General features: G+C 39.5%; 1 protein-coding gene across 4 annotated transcripts in view; it reads left to right on the top strand.

Moving 5' to 3' along the window:
- LOC144632408 (uncharacterized) overlaps nucleotides 1–21,743 on the top strand; it is an 87,088-nt gene that overhangs the window by 26,614 nt on the left and 38,731 nt on the right. Inside the window, exons 8-9 of one of the 4 annotated variants that reach the window (XM_078491058.1) lie at nucleotides 5,298–5,415; nucleotides 20,901–21,042. The exons of 2 other annotated variants lie outside the window; for them this stretch is intronic. In XM_078491058.1, the coding sequence (XP_078347184.1) occupies nucleotides 5,298–5,410 (113 nt within the window). In that variant the 3' untranslated portion in view covers nucleotides 5,411–5,415; nucleotides 20,901–21,042. Of the gene's footprint in view, nucleotides 1–5,297; nucleotides 5,416–13,773; nucleotides 14,080–20,900; nucleotides 21,043–21,743 lie in introns of those variants that run through there. One more of the 4 variants, XM_078491057.1, reaches the window with a different exon arrangement.

Genomic DNA, 21,743 nt, shown 5'->3' with positions numbered 1-21,743 from the left:
GAAAAACAGAAAGAAACGCGCTGAAATCAAGACCTGAAATTACCAGAAAACTGATTTTATAGCGTAGCGAAGGAATTTTATTAGAAACTGGTGATCTCGCGGCTTGTAAAACGCTTTGTTCGGGAAATTTACTTGGATTTCGTGTCGACTTCAGCTTAATTCAGTTGTTTCGTTCTTGGCTTTGTCAGTTAGCCGAGACAGGACAAATTGTACAGAGGTCAATATAGGCACTCATAAGGGTGGTGATATTAAAATATACCGTATTTTCTCAATTAAACGCCCCCGGCGTTTATTTCAAACTTGGCTTGGTGAACCCGGCGTTTATTTGAAGCCGGCGTTTAATCGGGGCCCGGCGTTTATTAACGGACTGCAATTTTCTGCCAATTTTTCAGATTGATTTATTGTTACCAATCTTCGAGACCAAGGGGCAGTTTATCAAGGCGGGACGATTTTTCTCTTCGTTCTGCCCCGAAAAACTGTCCCTGGGTACTTAAAGGTTATTATTTCCCAAAGGTGCATTATTACGGATTGAATAGGTTATGTTTCAATCAAGATTTGTGACAAACAGAATATATTTACTTGTTAGCTTGACCTCAAATAAACGCCGGGACCCCGAACAAACGCCTCCGGCGTTTATTTAAAAACTAGCAATTTTGACCCGGCGTTTATACGAGGCCGGCTTCTAATCGGGGTCCTATATATATTCGCGCGTTGTCTAATTTCGTCGCGGTCTGTTGACTTTGTACGCGCGTCACATGTAATCTGAAACAAGGCTCCCAGCAGTTGCCCGAATAGCGAATGACTAAACAATAACATAGAGGCGTGGCTGACTAGGATCTCAAGCCACCCAACATTTCTCCCTAATTGTTAGTGTTCTCGCACAGAAAACGGTATTGTGTGTGATTGCTCTCTATTTATGACCATTTATCTCACTGACGTGCATTGTTCTGATCAGCAAGTGGTTAGGGTTGACTGAGCTGCACACTCGATATAATACAACCATACCACTGCGCTGTGACACGAAAACGTTGAAAAGAGATTGACTATTACACCGTTATAAGGCTTTCCAGCAGCTGACTCGTCCCCAGTCGTCTCTTATGCGAAAATTGCAAGACGCGAAGGATGATGAGAAGTGCGAAAGGGGGAAAAGTTAGTTCCAGCAGTGTGCAGTGTGCTTAACAAATTTGGCCTTGGACAACTGAGCTAGGAGAAATGTTTCCTGAAGAAATTTACTGGAGTGCTGTGTGTGGTGTCATCAGTGGTATTATCACCGTGTTGTTTCTAAAGTTGCTGGAGAATCAAGGACTCGGAGCAGGACAGAGAGGGATCAGACAACAGGATGATTCGAACAAACCTGAAAAGAGGCCTCAAGAACATGATGAGAGGTTTTGCTAAGGAGAACAGTGAGTGCAATTTTTCACACATTTGCTGGGAAATTGATTAGAGGACAAATTATTTATTTCAGAAGTTTTTATTTTGTTCGAACAGCGTAGAAGATTTCGCGCATAAATTAGGCCCGCCGGCGAATTCGACATCTTATTTTTTCTTTTCTAGTTTTATATGCTTTTTTCATTTTAATTTGTTGTTTCTCAAAAACTGCAAATCAATATTATGACTTCCATGTGCTTAAACGTGTTAAAAATTCGGCTAAGCTTCCCGGGTTCGACGCACGACTTGACACGGTACGAGATCGCGAGAGGGTGTTTCTGTTTCCCGCGTGTGAATGGTGGTGGTGGCGTGGTGACGTAAAACGTAAACGTCACTGTCTTCTGCAAAGGCTTCCTTTGTTTTCTCGTCTGATTAAAGCGCTCCCTAGGGTGCAGATGATTTCATTTCAAAGATCGCGAAAAAAAATTCTAAAATTTTAAGCCTATCTGTCTGTCCATTTTGTTCCTGTTTAGTGCCGAGTTCTGTCTCAGTCTCGCGCCCACTGTGGGCTGACTTATCAACATTACCTGGCACATGATCGTTGTTAACACACAACAACAATGTAATACTAGAGCGGACTAAAATTTTAGAAAGTTCAGAAAGGCCAACATAATAGCGCAGTTACAGCAGTTACATTAATATGCGGGAGTTTTCCCGGAGCGATCAATAAACACGCTCTGTATACGCGCAGGGTTCACCGCACTTCGGAAGCGTTTATGTTTTATGATTTTGGACTAATAACTTTTGGACCGCTTTTTTTTAATTTCGGACAAAATTTTGGTACGATTTTAAACACCATATTTGAAATGATCAATGTTTAAGATTGATTACGTGAACTAATTTTTCACTCTAACTGGTAAAAATTAAAATTCTTCCCATTGTTATGTTTTATTTCGAACTTATAATCATGACTCTCGGACCGCTTTCTTGTCATTTCCAATCGGACAAAATTCTGGCAAAATTTCAAACACTATTCGAACACCATGTTTATAATGAACTTTGTTAAAGGTTGACAAAATGAATTGTAAAATTCTTTACCCCCCCTACTGGTAATATCAAAATTCTACTCAGTGTTGAATCAGTAAATAACTCTACGAAGACATCGCGTGACAAATCAGAATTCCAACTGCACAGACAACTGAAGGCACTTGCACTTAATGGCATCCCCTAATTTTCGTGTTTTCTGAATCAAGAAAAAAATGATGTTTTTTTTTTTCATTTTAGAAATAGAGCTCAAGCATGGAATTTTACTGCTGAAGAAGCCTGATTGATTTTCTGTACCGCAATGCGTTTTGAAGTGCAGACAGTTGTAGAACTGAGAATTGTAAATATTTTGAGTTATTTGCCATGTATGAGATCATGACTATCCTGTAGTATTTCAGTTCATATTGTGATCAGCAGTATACATCCTGTTTCTAAAAAGAACAACCGCAATGTTCGCTTTATCTTAATAGTAAGACAGTTGTTATTTTTTATGTACAAGCTTAGTTACAAGCGTATTTTGCCGCTGTAACTTGAGCGAATCAGACTTATCGTAATTTGTAATTCTATTATCTGCCTCTTTCAAAACATGTATAAGCTGAAGTTGGTGCTTTTAGTTCTTTTTCAAAGAATAAATAGTACATAGATCATATGGAGAGTTCGAATTAGCAATAAATTCGAGGATATTGTGACATACAACACTGTCGTGTCTTGGGTAAATGTCAATATGCAAATGTGTAATTTGATCAACGAGGGGAATCCCCGAACTATGACATCATTCAATGATAAGTTAAATGGTGTTAAATTTCTTTACGAACATTTCTGCAGTTAGATCTCGCTAGGAAAACAATGTTCCTCTTACATAACACGTTTCGGCATCTTGCCGAATAATCTGGCAGATATGTTTCTACCTGAAGACTTTTAGACACAGTAAACTGTCATGACAGATATTACAACCTGTTTACTCGGCCCTGACTTCTAACTTGCATCGCTTTGTAAATCGTGCAGAAGTGTAATTGTGAAGCAGAATATGCTAAGCTTCTTTTTTGCGTGGAAGAATTAAATGTAATGATGTACAGAAAGAACCATAGATCGATCAAGAGACAACCTCACTAAAATATGTGGCAATCTTGTTGATGTGTTAGCGAGCGTTCGATGTTGGTTGATGCAGTATGTCGTGGAAATGTAAACTTCGCGTTTTCATTTGTCCTTTCGACTTCAAATTTCGGATTTTTGCGGAATTTCTACGATATTTGTTGTGGTTGTGTCTCGAAGGCGGTTTATCACGACGAGTGTTGATTTGCGCTCGTACGATCAGGCTGTCCTTTCCCAAAACAATAGTTAGTTCACTTGTTTACAAAAATAGGAATTAAAGATGACTCTAAGTGCTCCTTCTGCCGTGAGGTGCCAGAAACATTAATTCATCTTTTCTGGAAATGCCCTAAAACGGAATCCTTCTGGGCCGATGTGACATCACGGCTGACGCAGTGCAAAATTAATCCAAACAACAACTCATTGGAGTGTACTGTTGCTATGGGTTTAACACCAGATTCATCTCAAATCCAATCCGTCTTTAGTTTTCCAAACAACTGTGAAATATCTTCTACGCATGATTGGAAAAGTGGAAAGTTCAAGGTGTCATATAATGTACTCGTCGTGCTGATTTATTCCAAATTGCACTCGAAATCAAAATACACCAAAATAACTCCTACGCACGAGTCAAAGGGGTCACATATACATCCAATACGAAGCGCCCGGAAGTGCATTTCATTGGTTTCTTTTTCAAGTGCCAATCTCTTCTTTTTCGGTATCACCCCGCGCGGTGGTGAATAACAAGTACACTTCACACGGCGGCGGGTTTACTTATAAGCTACATATCGTTAGAACAGTGCGCGGCTTGCAGACAAACCTGATAGAGATGTTTTCTCGCGAAGAAATTTTGCGGAGTGCTATTTTTGCTGCCATCGGCGGGATACTCACAGTAGTGGTTTTGAAGTTGTTGGAGAAAAAAAGAAACAGCGGCGCGGAGAGAGATCAGAGGAGAGAATGATTTGAACGAAGCTGAGAAACAGCCTCAAGAACACGACGAGAGGTTTTGCTGAGAGGTGAGTGCGCTTGTTCGCATATTTAATTGCAGCAAACGAGTGCAAATGATTTATTTCAAAAGTTTTGATTTGCTTCAAACATCCGAGAAGACTCGCATAAAAGTATATGAACGCGACGACAAAAGTGGCGTGTAGTGCGCGCTACGAATTTCTTATTTCAAATTGTTTTTGTTTATGTGCTTGTCATTGTTCTCACTTGATATCTTCGCATTTTTTCATTTTATGTATGGCTTATTCTATTAAAATAATTTTTACAATAATTATAAATCAGCATTGTAACTTCGGCATTTTTTTTATGGGAAACGTTTTGGCAGAGTTTTGGCTGGTTTTGGTGGACAACTCGGTTTTCTCTGCGCGTTTCCGGTTGTCCGGTTGGCTTCACATATAGCTACATATCACTACATATCACTACATATCACTACATGTAGCTACATATCACTACATATCACGTGACCTTGAGTGTCAAACAAGTGCGCAATAAAGCGTGGCTAAAGCGATGACTGAAACGTCTGGTTGGCATTGCTTGACACGCGATACAACAACGCGAGTTGCATTGCGCGCGAGCTCACAGACTAGGGTCAGAGAGGAAAGCAAAGGTAGATCAGTATCCCATGTGGCAGGCTTCTGATATACAAAACATCGAGCTCGTGATCACTTTGTCCTTCCCGATAAGCTGGACTGCCTTTCGAATGAATATTATACGACCTTGAACAAGTATTATTTCTTTTCGTGAACTCTTTAGGCAAGGAACGAAAATGTTGATGTTTTCCGTTTTTATCCAAGGAATAAACAGCACAAGCAAGAACTTACAGAACGTACAGCCGACATTTACTTTAACCTTCAGACGTCAGACTTTCCGGAATTACCACAATATGACTTTAGCCAGTGGAGTGTGACAGTAGTTATCGCGCAGAACATTGTTAATATATTAGTAAATAATAAAGATGGTAAATTTCAAGCTCGGTGATAAATAGTGAAGAAATTATTCAACATGACACGAGCGTGGGACAAAGAAAAAAACTGAGTCCCCGATGGGAATCGAACCCATGGCCTCCCAGATACCGGTTGGGCGCTCTAACCAACTGAGCTACGAGAGACTCGTTGTGAGCTCCCACGCTCGTGTCATGTTGAATAATTTCTTCACTATTGTTAATATATGTTTATAAACTGTTTTCCTTGTGCATTGGTTTTCACTGAACAATGTAAAATGCTTGTTTGTTACATATTACGAGTAGTAATGATCGCAAAAATGTGCTTGAAAATTACACTGCCTTTTCGAACAATCAAAGAATTAACTAGGGACCTTCTAGCCTGCGTTGTAGACGAACAGAACCGGGGTTAAGTTCGTCTGCAACGCAGGCTAAGGACCTTCACACAATACCGTATTTAAGCTATTTCTGTTGTTTATAGCTTCAGGTAATATTGTTGTGATGGAGCTGTTCTTTAGCGACCATTTTGTTGCTGTGTTTTTTACTGTATATTTGCTACAAGCACTTTTGTTATTTATTATATACCGTGGAAGAGAACGGCATTGTAATAAAACCGAAACTTAAACTAGTCTTGTAAATGACTTACCACAGATGTTATTTTGAGTAACAAGCACTTTTGTAAATTCATCACCGACAATGATATGTAGAGGAAGAAGACGGTATTGTTACTAGCCTTGTAGTTTGGCAAACAGACTGAGATCCAACAGTTTTCTGGTTTTGACAGCAAATGACAACTTTATACGTTTACAAGGTCCAGTTGTTACTTGTCAGTTTAGCTGTAAATATCACACGCTGCAATATGTGTGTTTGCTTGTAGCATATTTGTTCCGGTGACGGATTATACACGAGTACCGCTCTTCCCAGTAGACCGTGACACTGCTTGGTCAGGGACGCGGAGGTGTGAATATGCAGTTAAAAATATTGTTATTAAAGTTGGTCATGTGAATCTTTGCGGAATAAATTTAACTTATTACGCGCACTTGAACAGTGGCCTTTTCAAGACTTTCAAGATAGAAGCAGGTCCCCTGCCGTTTTGTTCCTTCACAATTCGGTACCGTAATTATTTTGATAAAAGCAAAAAGCAGGGCATACAAATTCCTGAATTTTTCTGTGATATGGATCAAGATACGTTTAAATTTGTCAACAATCACTTTCGTCCACTTCAAAGCCTATGCCATGCTACACGCTATTTAACATCGTTATTAACCTATAGCACAAGTGGGTTGAGTAATGTAACCTGTGTACAACCGCCCGCTTTTCTCACAAAATATCATTGATCCGCCAAAACTTTCGAACCGTGTGTACCACCGACAATCCGCCGACAAGTGTTGCCTGTTGTACATATGAACTAAAACTGGCATAAAAGTTTCCTTGTGGAGAATTTGAACGTGTGAGCTGCAAAAATTCTTGCATATGATCAATTCAGTGTTTTTTTGTAGAAAGGATATAAAACGGTGCCAAAGGATTCATTCATCTGTGTTTCAATGGTAGATATTTTTACGCCTCGGAGAATTTACTTCAGTTTACAGTATTGTATTGCTTTTGCCGCAAGACATGGATTTTAAGTACAACGTGCGCATTCCTTTGACGCACGAAAGAACTGAGAGGAGTACAGTATGTTTCGTCTTTTTAACGTTACTTTCTGTTATTTCAGAGTGCTCCTTTGCGGTGAGCCGCTTTTTTATCCCATCTTCTTCCACTTTGCTGCAAAAGATTAGATCAAACCAATGAACCCATTTTGCGTTCTTTTGCGTTCTACAAACTTCGGTTCCGTGTTACACGTGTTTACATTCCGGATCTCTTTCGAAAGTGTTGTTAAGCAGAAAACTGATTGACGTAAAGTATCTTTAACTGAATTTTATTGGTCTCTATTTATACCCCACTGCTTCGATTATCATGCATCAGCAAACATGGTCATGTCAGGGTGGTTGAGAAAGTGAGAAAACACTCCCATTTCACGACATACGGGATTATCATACATCAGCAAACATGGGTCATGTCAGGGTTGGTTGAGAAAGTGAGAAAACAACGACCATTTCACTACTGCGTCGTGACGCGACACGTTAAAAAGAGAACGACGTTTAAACCGTTATTAGGCTTTCCACTAGTGCGCCGTGTGATTAATACATTTGGCCTTTCGACCCGGACAAGCTAGGAGCAATGTTTCCTGAAGAAATTTGCTGGAGTACTGTGTGTGGTGTCATCAGTGGTATAATCACAGTAGTGTTTCTAAAGTTGCTGGAGAATCAAGGACTCGGAGCAGGACAGAGAGGGATCAGAGGACAGGATTTGAGCAAACCTGAAAAGAGGCCTCAAGAACATGATGAGAGATTTTGCTAAGAAGGTGAGTGAGTTTTATGCATCGAGGGCAAATAATTTTCAAAGGTTTTGATTTGCCACGAACAGCGGAGAAGATTTCGCGTACTTGACGCCGTTTGGATGTTTTAAATTTTCTGCTTGCTTTATGTCCATCTTAGCTTCGTTTCTTATATCTTAAAAAATATAATTCAATTATTATAACTTCTTGTGACTGAAAGTTTGCGTTGGTTCTCTGGTCCGGTGCGCGGTTCGAGACGAGGAGCTTTCTTTTCCCGCGTGCTACACCTGACTCAGTCTGGACAAACAGTAAGGAGTGACTCTGTGGACATACATTAGCTGAGGTGACTCATCGTGCCATGACTGTGCTCTGCAAAGGCTTCTCTTGTATTTTTGGAAAATTAAGCGAACCTCGCGTTTATAGCCTGCAAGACCACGAGCAGTCCATATTTTTTCGCAGAGTCCGTCGCGCGTGCGAAAAAATAATGACCTTCGAGCGTGAAGGATGAATGTGCTGTTTTGTCATTCTTTTGTTAAATAAGCAAATGAGCTTGAGCTGGATCTTGTTCCATGGGTCGTTTGTTTGTGAAGTATATGTCTGTCGTATGCCCCCTGGCTGCCGATACATGTATTTGATTAGATTAATTCACCAATCACGTGGCGCCCACACTTGAATTTCCTTGATTGTTGTTTTTGTAATCTTGTGACGCATTGTTACGGACGGAGCAGTCAAACTATGTAAGTTATGCTCGAATTCTCTCACAACGTTAATTTCGGAATAATAACTTTCGGACTACTTTCTTTTAATTCCGGAAAGAAACGGTGTAGTGCCAGCGGCCTGAAGCGGCCACAAGAACGAGCGGGATGAATGGAGAAGAAACAAGAGAGACCGATTTTCTACATTGACATCACATGACAGACATCTCCAACTACACAGACTACTTACGAAAGACACTAAATAAGCTCCATGGGTTTTTTTATTTTCGCATATTCTGAATTTGAAAAAAAGGAATTTTTATGTAATTTTTCCTTTTTTTTAATTCTAGAAATATACAGCTCAAGCAAGAACGTACGACCGGCTTCTACTTCCCAAGAAGTCTGATTGATTTTGTGTACCGCAATGCGTTTTAAAGTGCAGACATTTGCAGAACTGAGAATTGTTAATATTTTAAGTTGTTTGCCATGTAAATCATCAGTCAGATCATGACTATCCTGTAGTATTCAGTTTATATTGTGATTAGTAGTACACATCCTGTTACTAGAGAGAACAACCGCAAATGTATGATTGTAATTTTCGCCTTATCTTAATAGTAAGACAGTTGTTATTGTTTATGTACAAGCGTATTTACAAGTGTGTTTTGTCTCTGTGACCCGAGCGAATCAGACTTGTCGTAATTTGTAATTCACAATCCACACTTTATGTCCAATTTAATCTGGTTTCTTTCAAAATATTTACAAGCTTAAGTTGTAGTTTTTAGTTCTTTGTCAAAGTCAACTGTAAATAAATCGCAGTGAAATCGCAGTGAAATTCGCGTAATTTGTATTCACTTGTTGACAAGCAGACGAAAACTTTCGTTATGAAACGGCTTCCAAACGAGATGCTTACGAAAATTTCAGACCAGAGTTTCGAGATGGGAATGACTCGTGAATCAGTGAAATAAAGTACAAGACCTAAATGTCGAAAATTCAAGGATAGCGTGACTGTTTGATGTCATTATGCAAATACATTATTACAGTCAACTTGAGGAATCCCCGAACATGACATAATTCCAATGACAATGTAAATGGTTAGATCTCGCTAGGAAAACCCCTTAGCTCGTTCAGTTTTAGTATGTCGCCAAATGGCAGATATGTTTCTTCGTGAAGGATATTTAGACACAATTAACTGTTGGATTCACAGATATTGCAAACTTTTTACTTGCCCCTCTGGTCGTCTAACTTGCATCGCCTTTTTTAAAATCGACTTACAGCGCACAAGAGAAAACTTTGATCTGTTCGATGACTGTTTGATGCAATATGTCGCCGCGGAAATGCAAACTGTGCGTATTCGTTTGTCTTTTTAGCTTAAACGTGGTTAATCTTATTTATTGAGTTCGATAACCTAAATAGACTAAAATTCGATAACCTAATTCCGATTTCTTTCCGCCAAAATTTCCTGTTTCCACAACTGTCTACATGCCCTAATTCCACAGTTTTTACAGTTATTTCATCTTAGTCGGAGTATTAAACCTCGTTAACCTGAAATATAGCAGGTACTTTACGGTTGTTGTCTTGCTGAAGATGTGACGCGGTCATGTTATTCATCCATATATATCATGTCCATGGGCACCCACGACTTTCAGTTTTATCATTTATCTCTTGTTGCTTATATTGCAAACTGTTGATCGGCCTGAACTGTATGTGCCACGTCCTCCAGCATACCAGAATAAACCCATATTGATTACAATGCTGGTACAACGGTAGGAGGGCAAGATTTATTGGCCAATATTTCAACTAGAAGAGCTAGTCTTCTTCAGGGCCAGTACTGTTTCCAGAATAGTCAGAATAGTCTGTATACCAGAATAGTATCAGATAGAAGAACCAATCAAATTTCTTGTTATGATAAGTGCTCAGTGAGGTTGAACAATAAACTTCTCGAAAACTGCAGAGGAACAAGAAGGTCACACGAGGACACAAAACTCGAAAGAAACTCTGAGTCTAGAGCCCGGCTCAAATTATTTTTTTCAACAGTACATCTGGTCTAAAGTTTGAGAAACTAGCAGAAATGTTTCCGTCTGAAGAATTTTGGCAGACTGCAGTGTTTGGTGCCATCGGTGGAATTATCTCTGTGTTGTTTTTAAAGTTATTGGGGAATATAAAGGGAGCAACAGGGAGAGAGACCGGAGAACCTGATGAATCTCAGAAGCGCCCACAAGAACATGACGAGAGGTTTTGCTAAGCAAGTAAGTGCGCTTTCGTCATTTATGTGACAAATCGAGACGGAAATTATTTATTTCAAAAGTTTTTTATTTGCCCTCTCACTGCTGCTGAGGGGAGTTTAGCCCGAGTTGGGGTCTGCACATGTGCATCTTTCCCGAATCAGCAAAGTTTTTTTTGTGCTAGTTTAATGCCAAAAAAAGAAACGATAAACAGTTTGTTTCATTTTAATGCACGGCTCATTTTATTAAAAAAAATCAAGTAAACTGGGTAACTTCTGTTTGTTATACGTTATGCTAATTTCCCGGGAATGTGCCAAAGGTCTGCGGTGTATCTCAAGTTGTGGTAAGATGCTTCGGTAAGCAACTTTTTATTTCCGGCACAGAATTCGGATGACATCATAAAATGTGCTTCGGTTAGCACAATCCCGGCGCACTTCTATATGACGAAAGAGAGCCTCTGCTCCCTTGTATGACATCACCATGTGCTTTGGTAAGCACATGTTAGAAAAGACATAAACGAACGGCGGTTAAATCATTAAAATGAATGAAATGATCTTCATAGAGTGCAATTTAAATGCGGATTATTTGAACCTACAACTGACTAGCCACCAATCCCAGACGCTTCTCGTCGCTCTCGGCTGGTTTGGCGTTTCGCTAGACTTGCTTACAAGTCGAGCTTACAGAGCGCAAAGCGCAAAAGCGAGCGCGAAGCGCGAGAGCTCGAGTTCGCACCGGGGTCTACTACCACCAAACCGGAAACGAGGAGCGAACAACTTTTAGAAAGTCTAGCGTTTCGCGTGAGAGAACCAGGAGCGATGAGTGGCAACTGGCTAACAATTGACCTGGTCATGGATTCAAATTCCATAAACTCGCTTAATTTAAAGTACTTACATGCTGTGAAGATCATTGCATTCAATTTCTCAATAATTCATGTGTGCTTATGTACACTCTTTTTATTTTATAAGAATCTAGTTTAAAGGAATATCGAGGCTGAAATTTGCGAATTTTTAAGAATATTTTAAGAATAAACCCGAGGCTGAGATTTTTAAAAGAATATAGTTTTTAGTTGAAACAAAAACAGGTGTTTTCATTTCCGTCACTTTATCTCTGTGCTTTGCTTTGCCAAAACGATCATGACTAATACACCACACGAGTACTACGAGTAACATACGAGTAACACACGGAACACACGGGTACATACGGCTACATACAGGTAACATACGAGTAGCACACGGATACATACGAGTAACATACGAGTAGCACACGGATACATACGAGTAACATACGAGTAGCACACGGATACATACGAGTAACATACGAATACATACGGGTGCATACCAGTTCCTATTTTATTTCACTTTATTTTATCTTATTTTTCATTTTTATTTTATGCTCCCCCCGTCCCCCGTCCTTCCCAAGCCGACTTAAGTGAAAATATAAAAAGTTACAGACCAAACACGGCCCCCGGAATTATTGATCTGTTTTTACTTTATCATGGCGTGACAGTGAAAACCAGCAATGCTCTTTGTCCTTTGGGCTCGCCACGCAATCTTTTTTGGCGGGGAGAGCGATGGAGAAACGCGTTACATCTGCATGACCATTATTTGATTTTTTCGTTTATAGATTTGTTACTCGTATGCTACCTGTATGTACCCGTAAGTACTCATATGTTTTGTTTGGTTTACTTATGTTGCACAAATTAAAATTGAAAAATAAAATAGGTGAAGTGAAATTGGAACTGGTATGCACCCGTATGTGTCCTTATGTTACTCGTATGTTACGGGTAAGATTGTAAAGATGAGCTATTGATCTTATAGCATTTTAAATTCTTGACTTTTTTACTAGTAAATGGTTTTGTGTCGTACTTTTTCGTTGCGTGACAGTGAAATCCAGCGATACGTCTTGTCCTTAGGGCTCGTCGCGCAACCTTGTCGAGGGAAAGGGGGTGGGGGTCACTGGGGGAGCATAAAATAAAAATAAAAAATAAGATAAAATAAAGTGAAATGAAATAGGAACTGGTATGCAGGTATGTTATTTGTATGTATCCGTATGTTACTCGTATGTATCCGTATGTTACTCGTATGTTACCTGTATGTACCCGTATGTTCCCGTATGTTCCGTGTGTTACTCGTATGTTACCCGTATGTTACTCGTAGTACTCGTGTGGTGTATTAGTCATGATCTGCCAAAACGGCCAGGCTGCAACGAAAAGTGTAACACGATACAGATCTGGACACCAAACACTTGTAATTGATCACCCAATACTTGCTAAAACGGAAATGTCAAACGGTATTTTCTAAGAATGTTCATAAGAATATTTTCAGCCTAAAATCGGCAGAAAAATAAGAATATTTAACCTGGGTCGGAAAAACTGTATTCTTATAAAAAAAAAAAGAGTGTATTGAAATGCGCCGCTTGCTTTTCGCAATCATGACCAAAAGCGTGACTTCGTACGGCAGCAATGTTGTTTGTCGCGCGTACCGCGCGCGAGCGACCAGAAGCCTCTAAGATCGAGGAGTAGAGAAAATGGAAAAGTAACTGACCCATATGTCATCTGGCATAACGTGACAAATTCGTGCAGCTACGCGGGCTATTAAAATATTGACCGTTCTTTCCTTTGTGAAAACATATATGAACTCCCCTTTGAATTGATGATATTGTAAAGGATAAAAAAGTTAATCCGAATAACGGAACCTTTATGGTGATATTCACCAGAGTAAGTAAAGATCAACTTAAGCGATAGCCAAACGTCTGCGAGTGGAACAGGCTACTTACGCGAAGACAATATATCGATAGAAAGCGCGGAGTGCTTTTGAAGTTGATCTTACCTGCTCTGGTGAATTTCACCATGAAGGTTTTCGTTATTTGGTTTAACGTTTATCCTTTTAACATGTTTTAATACTATTTGAAATTGTCGACTGGCCCTGGATGATGATATTGTGATTAACTGTCACGTGTTTTCTTCTTTTTTGTGAACTCTAATTATAATAAAGTAGAAAAATCCGTTTGATCTAATGTCGATGCTTTCTTTTCTAGAAACGGGTAGCTCAAGCAAGAACTTACAGCCAGCTTTTCCTTTTAAAGACGTCTGGTTTACCTTGCATCACAATACAATTTGCCACTGGAGTGTGACAAACAGTTATTTCTCAAACAGAGAACTGTAAATACCATATCTGTTTTCTTTGTGCGTAGCTTTTCAATGAGCCATGTAAGACTTCTGATTTACCTTGTACCACAAGCGTTTGCCAATGTAGTGTGACAAACAGTTATTTCTCGAACAGAGAACTGTAAAAACTTAGCTTTTCAATGAACCATGTAAGACTCTTGCTTGTTTGAGCGATAACCAGCGCAACAAGATGATAATAAATTACACAGCTTTTTATTTTAAATTAGTCAAAGATTTTTATTTTGATCAAATTCTATTCATTTGCTCTGTTGTGTTTTGTTGATATGATGTAGTTCAGGGCGAAACAGACTTATCATAAATTGTATCCGTTGTTCGTTGTTGTAAATAGGTCGCTTTGAAATGTGTATTCAGGCGATTTGTTTTGTTAACCAAAAAAAATACACTCTGGTATTCTAACTGTTACATGACTCGCCGGTATATGACCGCCGTTATCATCCGCAAGAGCTGTAGTTCCAGCTGCATGGTTGATGTACTTGCTGACTTTGCCCAGTGATATATATTATTGAGGTAAAATCTATCATTAAATTAATTAAACTATCATCAATAAGCGAGCACGCAGGACTGGAAGTAAATTTGCTTTGTTTCTAGTTTTCTAATTGTTCGGTAGCCACTTAGCATGCATTCGCACGTTACCCCGCCGGAAGTGGATTTCATTGGTTTCTATTTATGTATTAAAAACAGGACCCTAAGAAACTCAATACTCAACGTGGAAAGTCAGCGACAAGACCTGTTGTGTTTATATTGTTCCTAAAGTGCGGCGAGCTAAATACTTGAACTCTATCTTGGCTAGTAGCAAAGATGTTTCCTCGTGCAGACGTTTGGCGGGGTGCAGTGTTCGGTGCTATGGTCGGTGGGATAATCACAGTTCTGTTCTTAAAGTTCTGGGAAAATATTGATAAAGGGGTGACGGCGATTAAAGGACCTAATGGTCTCAACAACCAACCTCCTGATCAGAAGCAGCCACAAGAACATGACGAGAGGTTTTGCTGAGAAGGTGAGAGTGCTTTTTTACATATTTAATGCGAGAAATCGAGGGACCAATTATTTATATCAGAAGTTATGATTTCTCTCAAACAGTCGGGATTCATACACAGTGGAAATTTGTAATCAGGCTGTCAAGAACATGCCTATGGCTTGGCTGAGATCTTTTAATTTTTAAAGTCTTGCAGGTTTAACTTATATTTTATTTTATTATTCAACTCATTTTATGAAAAGATACAAATTGTGTTGTTTGATTTGGCTTCTTCTGGGCTTATGTGGGCTGAGATGTCGGGAGTATGGGGGTATTGTGACGTCGCTTTCAGGTAAAAAAGAAAAAGACAGCATATTTTCAAACATGACTTATGACGTCACCCTGGTTAATATGACAAATACTACCACGTTATGCAAATCATTCGTGACCCCAATATATAAATAAACCTATCAGAAACAAAGGTCGATTCTAATCTGCGCAAGAAGTATTGGAAATTAGGCGGCCAATTTTTCCATTGCTGCGTGCTACGAGGGGTGATGAATTTTCAAACCCCCTCTACAAAAAAGAAAATAAATGGTTTCGCGCGATGCCGATTTCCGTCAAGAAACTGCTAGTCAGATTAGTAAAGCAAGCCAAAAGAATAAACTATAAACTTAATATTTCACTTTCTTTTGTTTGAATTACATGTAACCTTAAGAAACAGGAATTACCGGTACACTAGCGTGATCGACACGCAAATTGAATAATCTTGCCGACTTGATAACAAATTTGTACTTTGCCTTTGTACTAACAATTTGTTCTCTGCCTCTTTCTTAGAATGCGCAAGCTTGACGTTGCAGCGTTTTATTTCAGTGTCTTCTGCATAACGAAGAAGAACTTTAAACTTTTTTATTGTGGACAGTAGCGAAATGAAATGCGAAGAAAAGTGCATTACGAATAGCGTAACCTTCTTCAGTACCTAATTAGAGCTTTTAGTTACATTTTATTTAGAATTCGCGTGTAGTGGTGTTGAAACATGTTGGAAAAGCTTTAAATTAAGTGAAAAACCCGTGCTTCAACTGTAAAAAATAACAAACCGAGTATTAACGATGATAGCGACATGTAAATAAATAACAATACAAGACTTCTTAAAGAGGGCTTGTAAAAAAATACATGTTTGTTTTCTGAATTTCTCTAAGGGCCTGTTTACATGGAGGGAGGGTGCCCCGGCTAACCGAGTTACCCGGCTAGAAGGGATAAAACCTAGCCCGCCTTTACATGTAGAATTCAAAACCCTTCTACCCGAGATGAGACAGCGTCATTGAAGCGTGTCACGGCGTGGGAAAACAATGTAGCTCCAAATGATTGAAGAAAAATATGACTTTTTACTGAAAAATCAAGGCTTTTCGTCTTCAAACCTATTTTAATTTGATGTGCAAGTTCTCAGAAATTTACTACGTTCATTTTTGGCGAAATTCACTCGAAATTCAACCGTATTTGGCCGCCAAATTGAAATTAAATTTGTTGTGTCGTGAATTAGGATACTCATTCCCACGAAAATCTCGAATTAATTAGCTGTTGCTCAAAGAAATATTTCCAGCCGACCGATAAAACTAATTTTGATCAAATAGCACTGTTTGGGTCCAGAATTTTTACATTTTATGCCATTAACTTCAAATTTAGTTTAAAAACACGCGCGAAAACTTATGCATGGCAATCATTAAGACCGATAACCGCCTTAACACATCTGTCTACAGGAAAAAGACCAATAAAGGACTTCTGCTCCATTACCAGAGTCACGTCGGCAATCGCTATAAACGATCACTTTTAAGAACTATGTTTGATCGCGCCAAACGCCTGTCTTCCACGCCGGATCTCTTCGCACAAGAATGTAGGGATCTAAAGACCACATTCCTGAAACTGAAATATCCCGGAAAATTAATTGACTCTGTCCTTAACAGATTTCATTCCTCTCAAGACCAGAACGAAAGCTGTATTGCGCCAGCGGACAGCCCGGTACGCATCACCTTGCCATTTAAAGATCAAAAATCGGCTGACTACGTACGTAGAGAACTGTGTGACCTAGGAAAGAAAATAGATCGTGAAATAACATCAGTCTTCACAAGCAAGAAAATCTCTGAAGAATTGAAGTTCACGGAAACAAAGCCCTCTCTAGTAAACCAACAAAGTGTAGTATATGAATATAAATGTAATTCGTGCAATGCGAATTATATTGGCTACACGAGCCGCCACCTTCACCTGCGCATCGAGGAGCACAGATACTCCGTAATTGGTAAACACCTTCAAGAACAACACAATCAAAAGCCGATCGACCTTCACAGCCAATTTGCCATCCTAAAGAAATGCCGCGGAAAGTTTGAGTGCCTAATTTACGAGATGCTCCTAATTAGGAAAAAGAAACCATCCCTGAACACTCAAAAGGACTCCATTCCAGCGAAACTGTTTACTTAGGCTACGTTTACACGGACACGGTTTCATTTGTAACCGCATCGAAAGCGATGCGGTTACGCCTTTCGTTTACACGGCACCGATCGAGACCACTACTGTAACCGGGTCGTTTTGAAAACGCTGTCAAAAGTGGAGCGTTTTCAAAACGATACGGTTTCGTTGTCGTGTAAACGGTCAAAAACGGCGAAACCGCATCGATTTGAAAACGGCCATGTATTTTGGCACGAACTGGCTGGCTTGCGAAGGGTAAACATGGTGAAACAAGCATAGAGAGCAGCGCTTACTTATACAATCACATTCGAAAACAGTCGGAAAATCGTTAAATAGGCTCCGTGTAAACACTTCGAAACCGTGTCGGTTTCGATGCGGTTTGGAGGTCAGGATCCGTGTCGATTGATAACCGTATCCGTGTAAACGTAGCCTTAGTTATGCACATTTTTCTGTTTTCCACGCCTCATTTATTGTAATTTAGTTTCACACTTTCTTTTCTATAAATATCGTTCTGTACCATGTAAAAATTTGCATTTGATAATGGCATGGTGACATGTCGTCGCCGAAACGTCATGTACTTTTAGCGTTGATATTTATTCTGAAATGAATTTCTGTTTGTTAATATAACAAAAGGATAATGAAACATACAATGTAAATTCGTGACTTACAAACAACATCCCTCAGTTTATTGAAATGTTTCTTATCAATAGTAGTCGCTGGGGAATCCCCGAAATCAACCTGTGTCACACGATATAAATACTGATGTAAATTCTGTGAATTGGATCTCGCTAAGACTTCGCACAGAAGACGCTTTGGCATCTCGTCGAATACTCTAGCAGATATGTTTCAAAGTAAAGAATTTCATATACTGTTTGGTTTACAACATTTTTACTCGCTCCTGAAGACACCTAATTTACGAAAATCTCTTTTTCCCTTGTGAGAACTATATTCAATAATGTGATTTAAAAATAACTCACTAGTCGACAATGGAAAATTAAGTCACTTTCCGACCCTTCCGAACGGTTTAAAGCAGCGTGTCGCGTAAATGAGTAAGTTTACGTTTCCATTCGCCTTTTATTAACTTGTAAGAATATGGGTTATGTAGAGTTTCGTTTAAAGCGAGTCGCTCTTTTTGAATCCATCACACTGTCCTTTCACAAAACAAAGGTTAGAGAAACATCGCTTGCTCCGCAAGTCGGCGCTCAGGTGTATCCAATATCATGCAGCGCAGTGCATTTAGCGTGCGCTCATTGGTTCCTATTTATAACAAAGTTTCGTTTTGGAATTTCATGCATGCCCTTGTTTTTACCCCCGTTATACGTTAATTACGTCCAGATTATCTCGTGTGCTGCAGAACGTGTCTCTACATCGGTTTCGTACCGCCAGAAGAGTGCGTGGCGTGCTAAACAAAACCTAACAGAGATGTTTTCTCGCGAAGAAATTTTGCGCTGTTCTGTGTTCGCTGCCATCGGCGGGATAATAGCAGTGGTGGTTTTAAAGTTGTCGGACAAGAGTGAAGCAACAGGGGCACAAAGACGGATCAGAAGAGAGGACGATTTAAACGAAGCTGGCAAGCAGCCTCAAGAACATGACGAGAGGTTTTGTTGACAAAGTGAGTGCGCTTGTTCACATATTTAATGGCTGCAATCGAGGGGCAAATTATTTGTTTCAAAAGTTTTGATCAAACGTTTGAGAAGGCTACAGGATATCAATAGGGTCGAGAAAAGGAACGCTGTCCGCTCTGTACTGCCACGCTTATACTCCCCTTTTTTGTATATTTATTTTGTTTTTTCTAGTTTTATGTGCTAGTGTTTATTGTCGTTTTGCTGGTAAAACTTAGTAAACAGTACGACTTTGGAACGATTTTTTCTTTCCCGCGAAACGGCGCGCAAGCTACTCCGCAAGCAAAGATTTAACTGTTTACCGAAAACTGTCCAAACGTGCCACAGGACCGCCCACGCTTCGTTGACTTCACGCATAAATTAACTAATTAACTAGTAATACGTGACTCGCAGGGCCTCGCGAAGCTCTGGGTTGGGGAGGGAGGGGGGTGTTATAAATAAGGAGTGATAACCGGTTTTAACCGGTGATTTGTTATTGTTGCCTAGTAACGGACATGGCCGCGACACCCTCGTTCCCAGGGTCTACTCCGCTTTGAAAATGGCGGCTCTTTCTGGTTCGTAAAGAGGTATAAAGCGTTGTAGACTTTCTAAAAGTCGTTCGCTTTTTCATTTCCGGTTTGGTGGTAGTGAGCTTCTGTGAGCTCGACTTGTAAGCAAGTCTAAAAGCGTTGGGAAGCGCAGGCTATTTTCAAAATCATCGACAAATTATTGGATATTCGTATTTTGGACATTTATTTCAGGGCATTAAAAAAAGAAGAACGAACGGCAGGAGGATTCGAACCCTCCGCCCGCGCGCCCCTGATGGCCATGAAAGATTTATAGCCTGAATAGGCGTTGAGGGAGTATTATTTGGAAATCAGTGTTATTTTAATCCGAAAAGAAAAACGATAAATCTGAAAGGCTCAGGATTCGAACCTACAAAAAAAAAAGAAAAAAAAACCTAAGCGGGATTCGAACCCCCGCCCTCAGTCCCGAAGATCTGATTTGAAGTTCGACGCCTTACCATAAGGCCACCAGCGCGCGGCCGTGTGACGTCATTTCCGCCAGACACCAAGCTCACAAATATATATATATATATATATGACCGTAAACTCCACACGAGATTTCATCCCGCCTGAGCCCTTTGAGGGACAAAATTATACACCCCGCGACGCTCGGCCTTCGGCCTCGCTTCGCGAGGAATAATAAATGGATATTTTCGGGAGAGAATTTGTTAAAAAAATAATATCAAAATCTAGCGATCCTAACAGCCTACAAAAACTTTTGTGTTAACATATCTACATGAAATTAGGGATGAAATGCTGAGCCGTGAATTTAAGGTTTGTTTTAGAACACATAAAAGAACTGAAATTTCACGAAAGCTTGTACACGGCTTTCCGTAAAGAAAGAAATATAATAAACTAACTGCAAAAACGCTGGGAAGGCCTTTTAGAACGGCTTTTGAAAGCTGTTCTAAAAAACGTTTGCCGGAAGAGATACCCGATTCTACTATTTCAGACTTGGTAAATTATTTACACTGCAAAGATCATTTTATTTCACATTTATTTTATTAGTGACTATTTATGAACTGACTTCGTACGTTACCGCGAGCGAGCGACCAGAAGCTTTAAAGAGGTTGAAGAAAGAAAATGGAAAACAGACATCCAATATCCCAAAAACGTCCAGTTACAAGGGCTATCGAAACATAGACCGTTCTTTCCTTTGCGAAAACATAAATGAACTTTATTTTGAATTTCATGTTATAGATCTTGACTGCCACGGGTTTTCTTCCTTTTCGTGAACTCTTAATGTAATTATGAAAACGCAGAAAAATTCGTTTGATCTAATGTCGATGCTTTCTTTTCTAGAAATGACAGCTCAAGCAAGATCTCACAGCTAGCTTTTACTTTTGAAGACGTCTGGTCACCGTGTACCACATTTGACCACTGGACTGTGACAGTAGATTATAGCAAACAATTGTAAAACAGAGAATTGTAAATATCATATCTAGCTGTTTTCTTTGAGCGTATTTTTTCGATGAACCATGTAAGACGCTTGTTTCTGGTTTTAGACGCAGTATGAACAATAACCGCCGCAAAAATATGATTGTAAATAGCACTGCCTTTTTAAATAGTCAAAGATTGTGTTAATCAAATTTTATTCTCATGCTACCTTTGATTGTGTTTTGTTGCCGTGACCCTGGGGTTCAGGACGAAACAGACTTGTCATAACTAATTGTATTCGTTGATGTAAATAGATCGCAGTGAAATATGTATTCACGCGATTTGCTTTATTATAAAGATGCACTTTGAAACATACTCAGTGTGTCATGGTATTCTAACTGTTACATGGCCGGTGCATGACTGCGTTCGTGGTTGCTGTACTTGCTGAATTTGGCCAAAGTTATTAGATCTTCAATAAGTTTTATGTATCGTGGAAACATATAAACGAAGTATGCACAATAAGCGAGCACGTCTGAAGGTCAAATACGGTATGCAAATTTTTTAGCCGGAAGTTAATTTGTTTGGTTTTAATTGTCTGTCAGAGTTGTCTGATGCGCTCTGCACACGTCACGCGAGAGGCCCAACATGCATGGGAATTAATCCAGACAGCGCTAACATTTCACTACAAGCCAGGACAAGAACAACAAACAATTAGAACCCGCTAGAAATCATTTCAACATTGGGAAACTACACATTTTGGCGTAGAAACAGCAAGTGATCCTAACTTAAGAGTAGCACGTGCTTTGGGTTTATATAAACAGAACTTCCAAAATGATCTCTTGGCTTTATCTTCATAATTTCCA

The sequence above is a fragment of the Oculina patagonica genome, chromosome 12 (assembly GCF_052425735.1).
Source record: "Oculina patagonica isolate OP01 chromosome 12, crgOcupat, whole genome shotgun sequence".
Classification (NCBI taxonomy): domain Eukaryota; kingdom Metazoa; phylum Cnidaria; class Anthozoa; order Scleractinia; family Oculinidae; genus Oculina; species Oculina patagonica.
The sequence above is the reverse complement of the archived record's forward strand: the minus strand, read 5'-3'. Positions and strand labels throughout refer to the sequence as shown.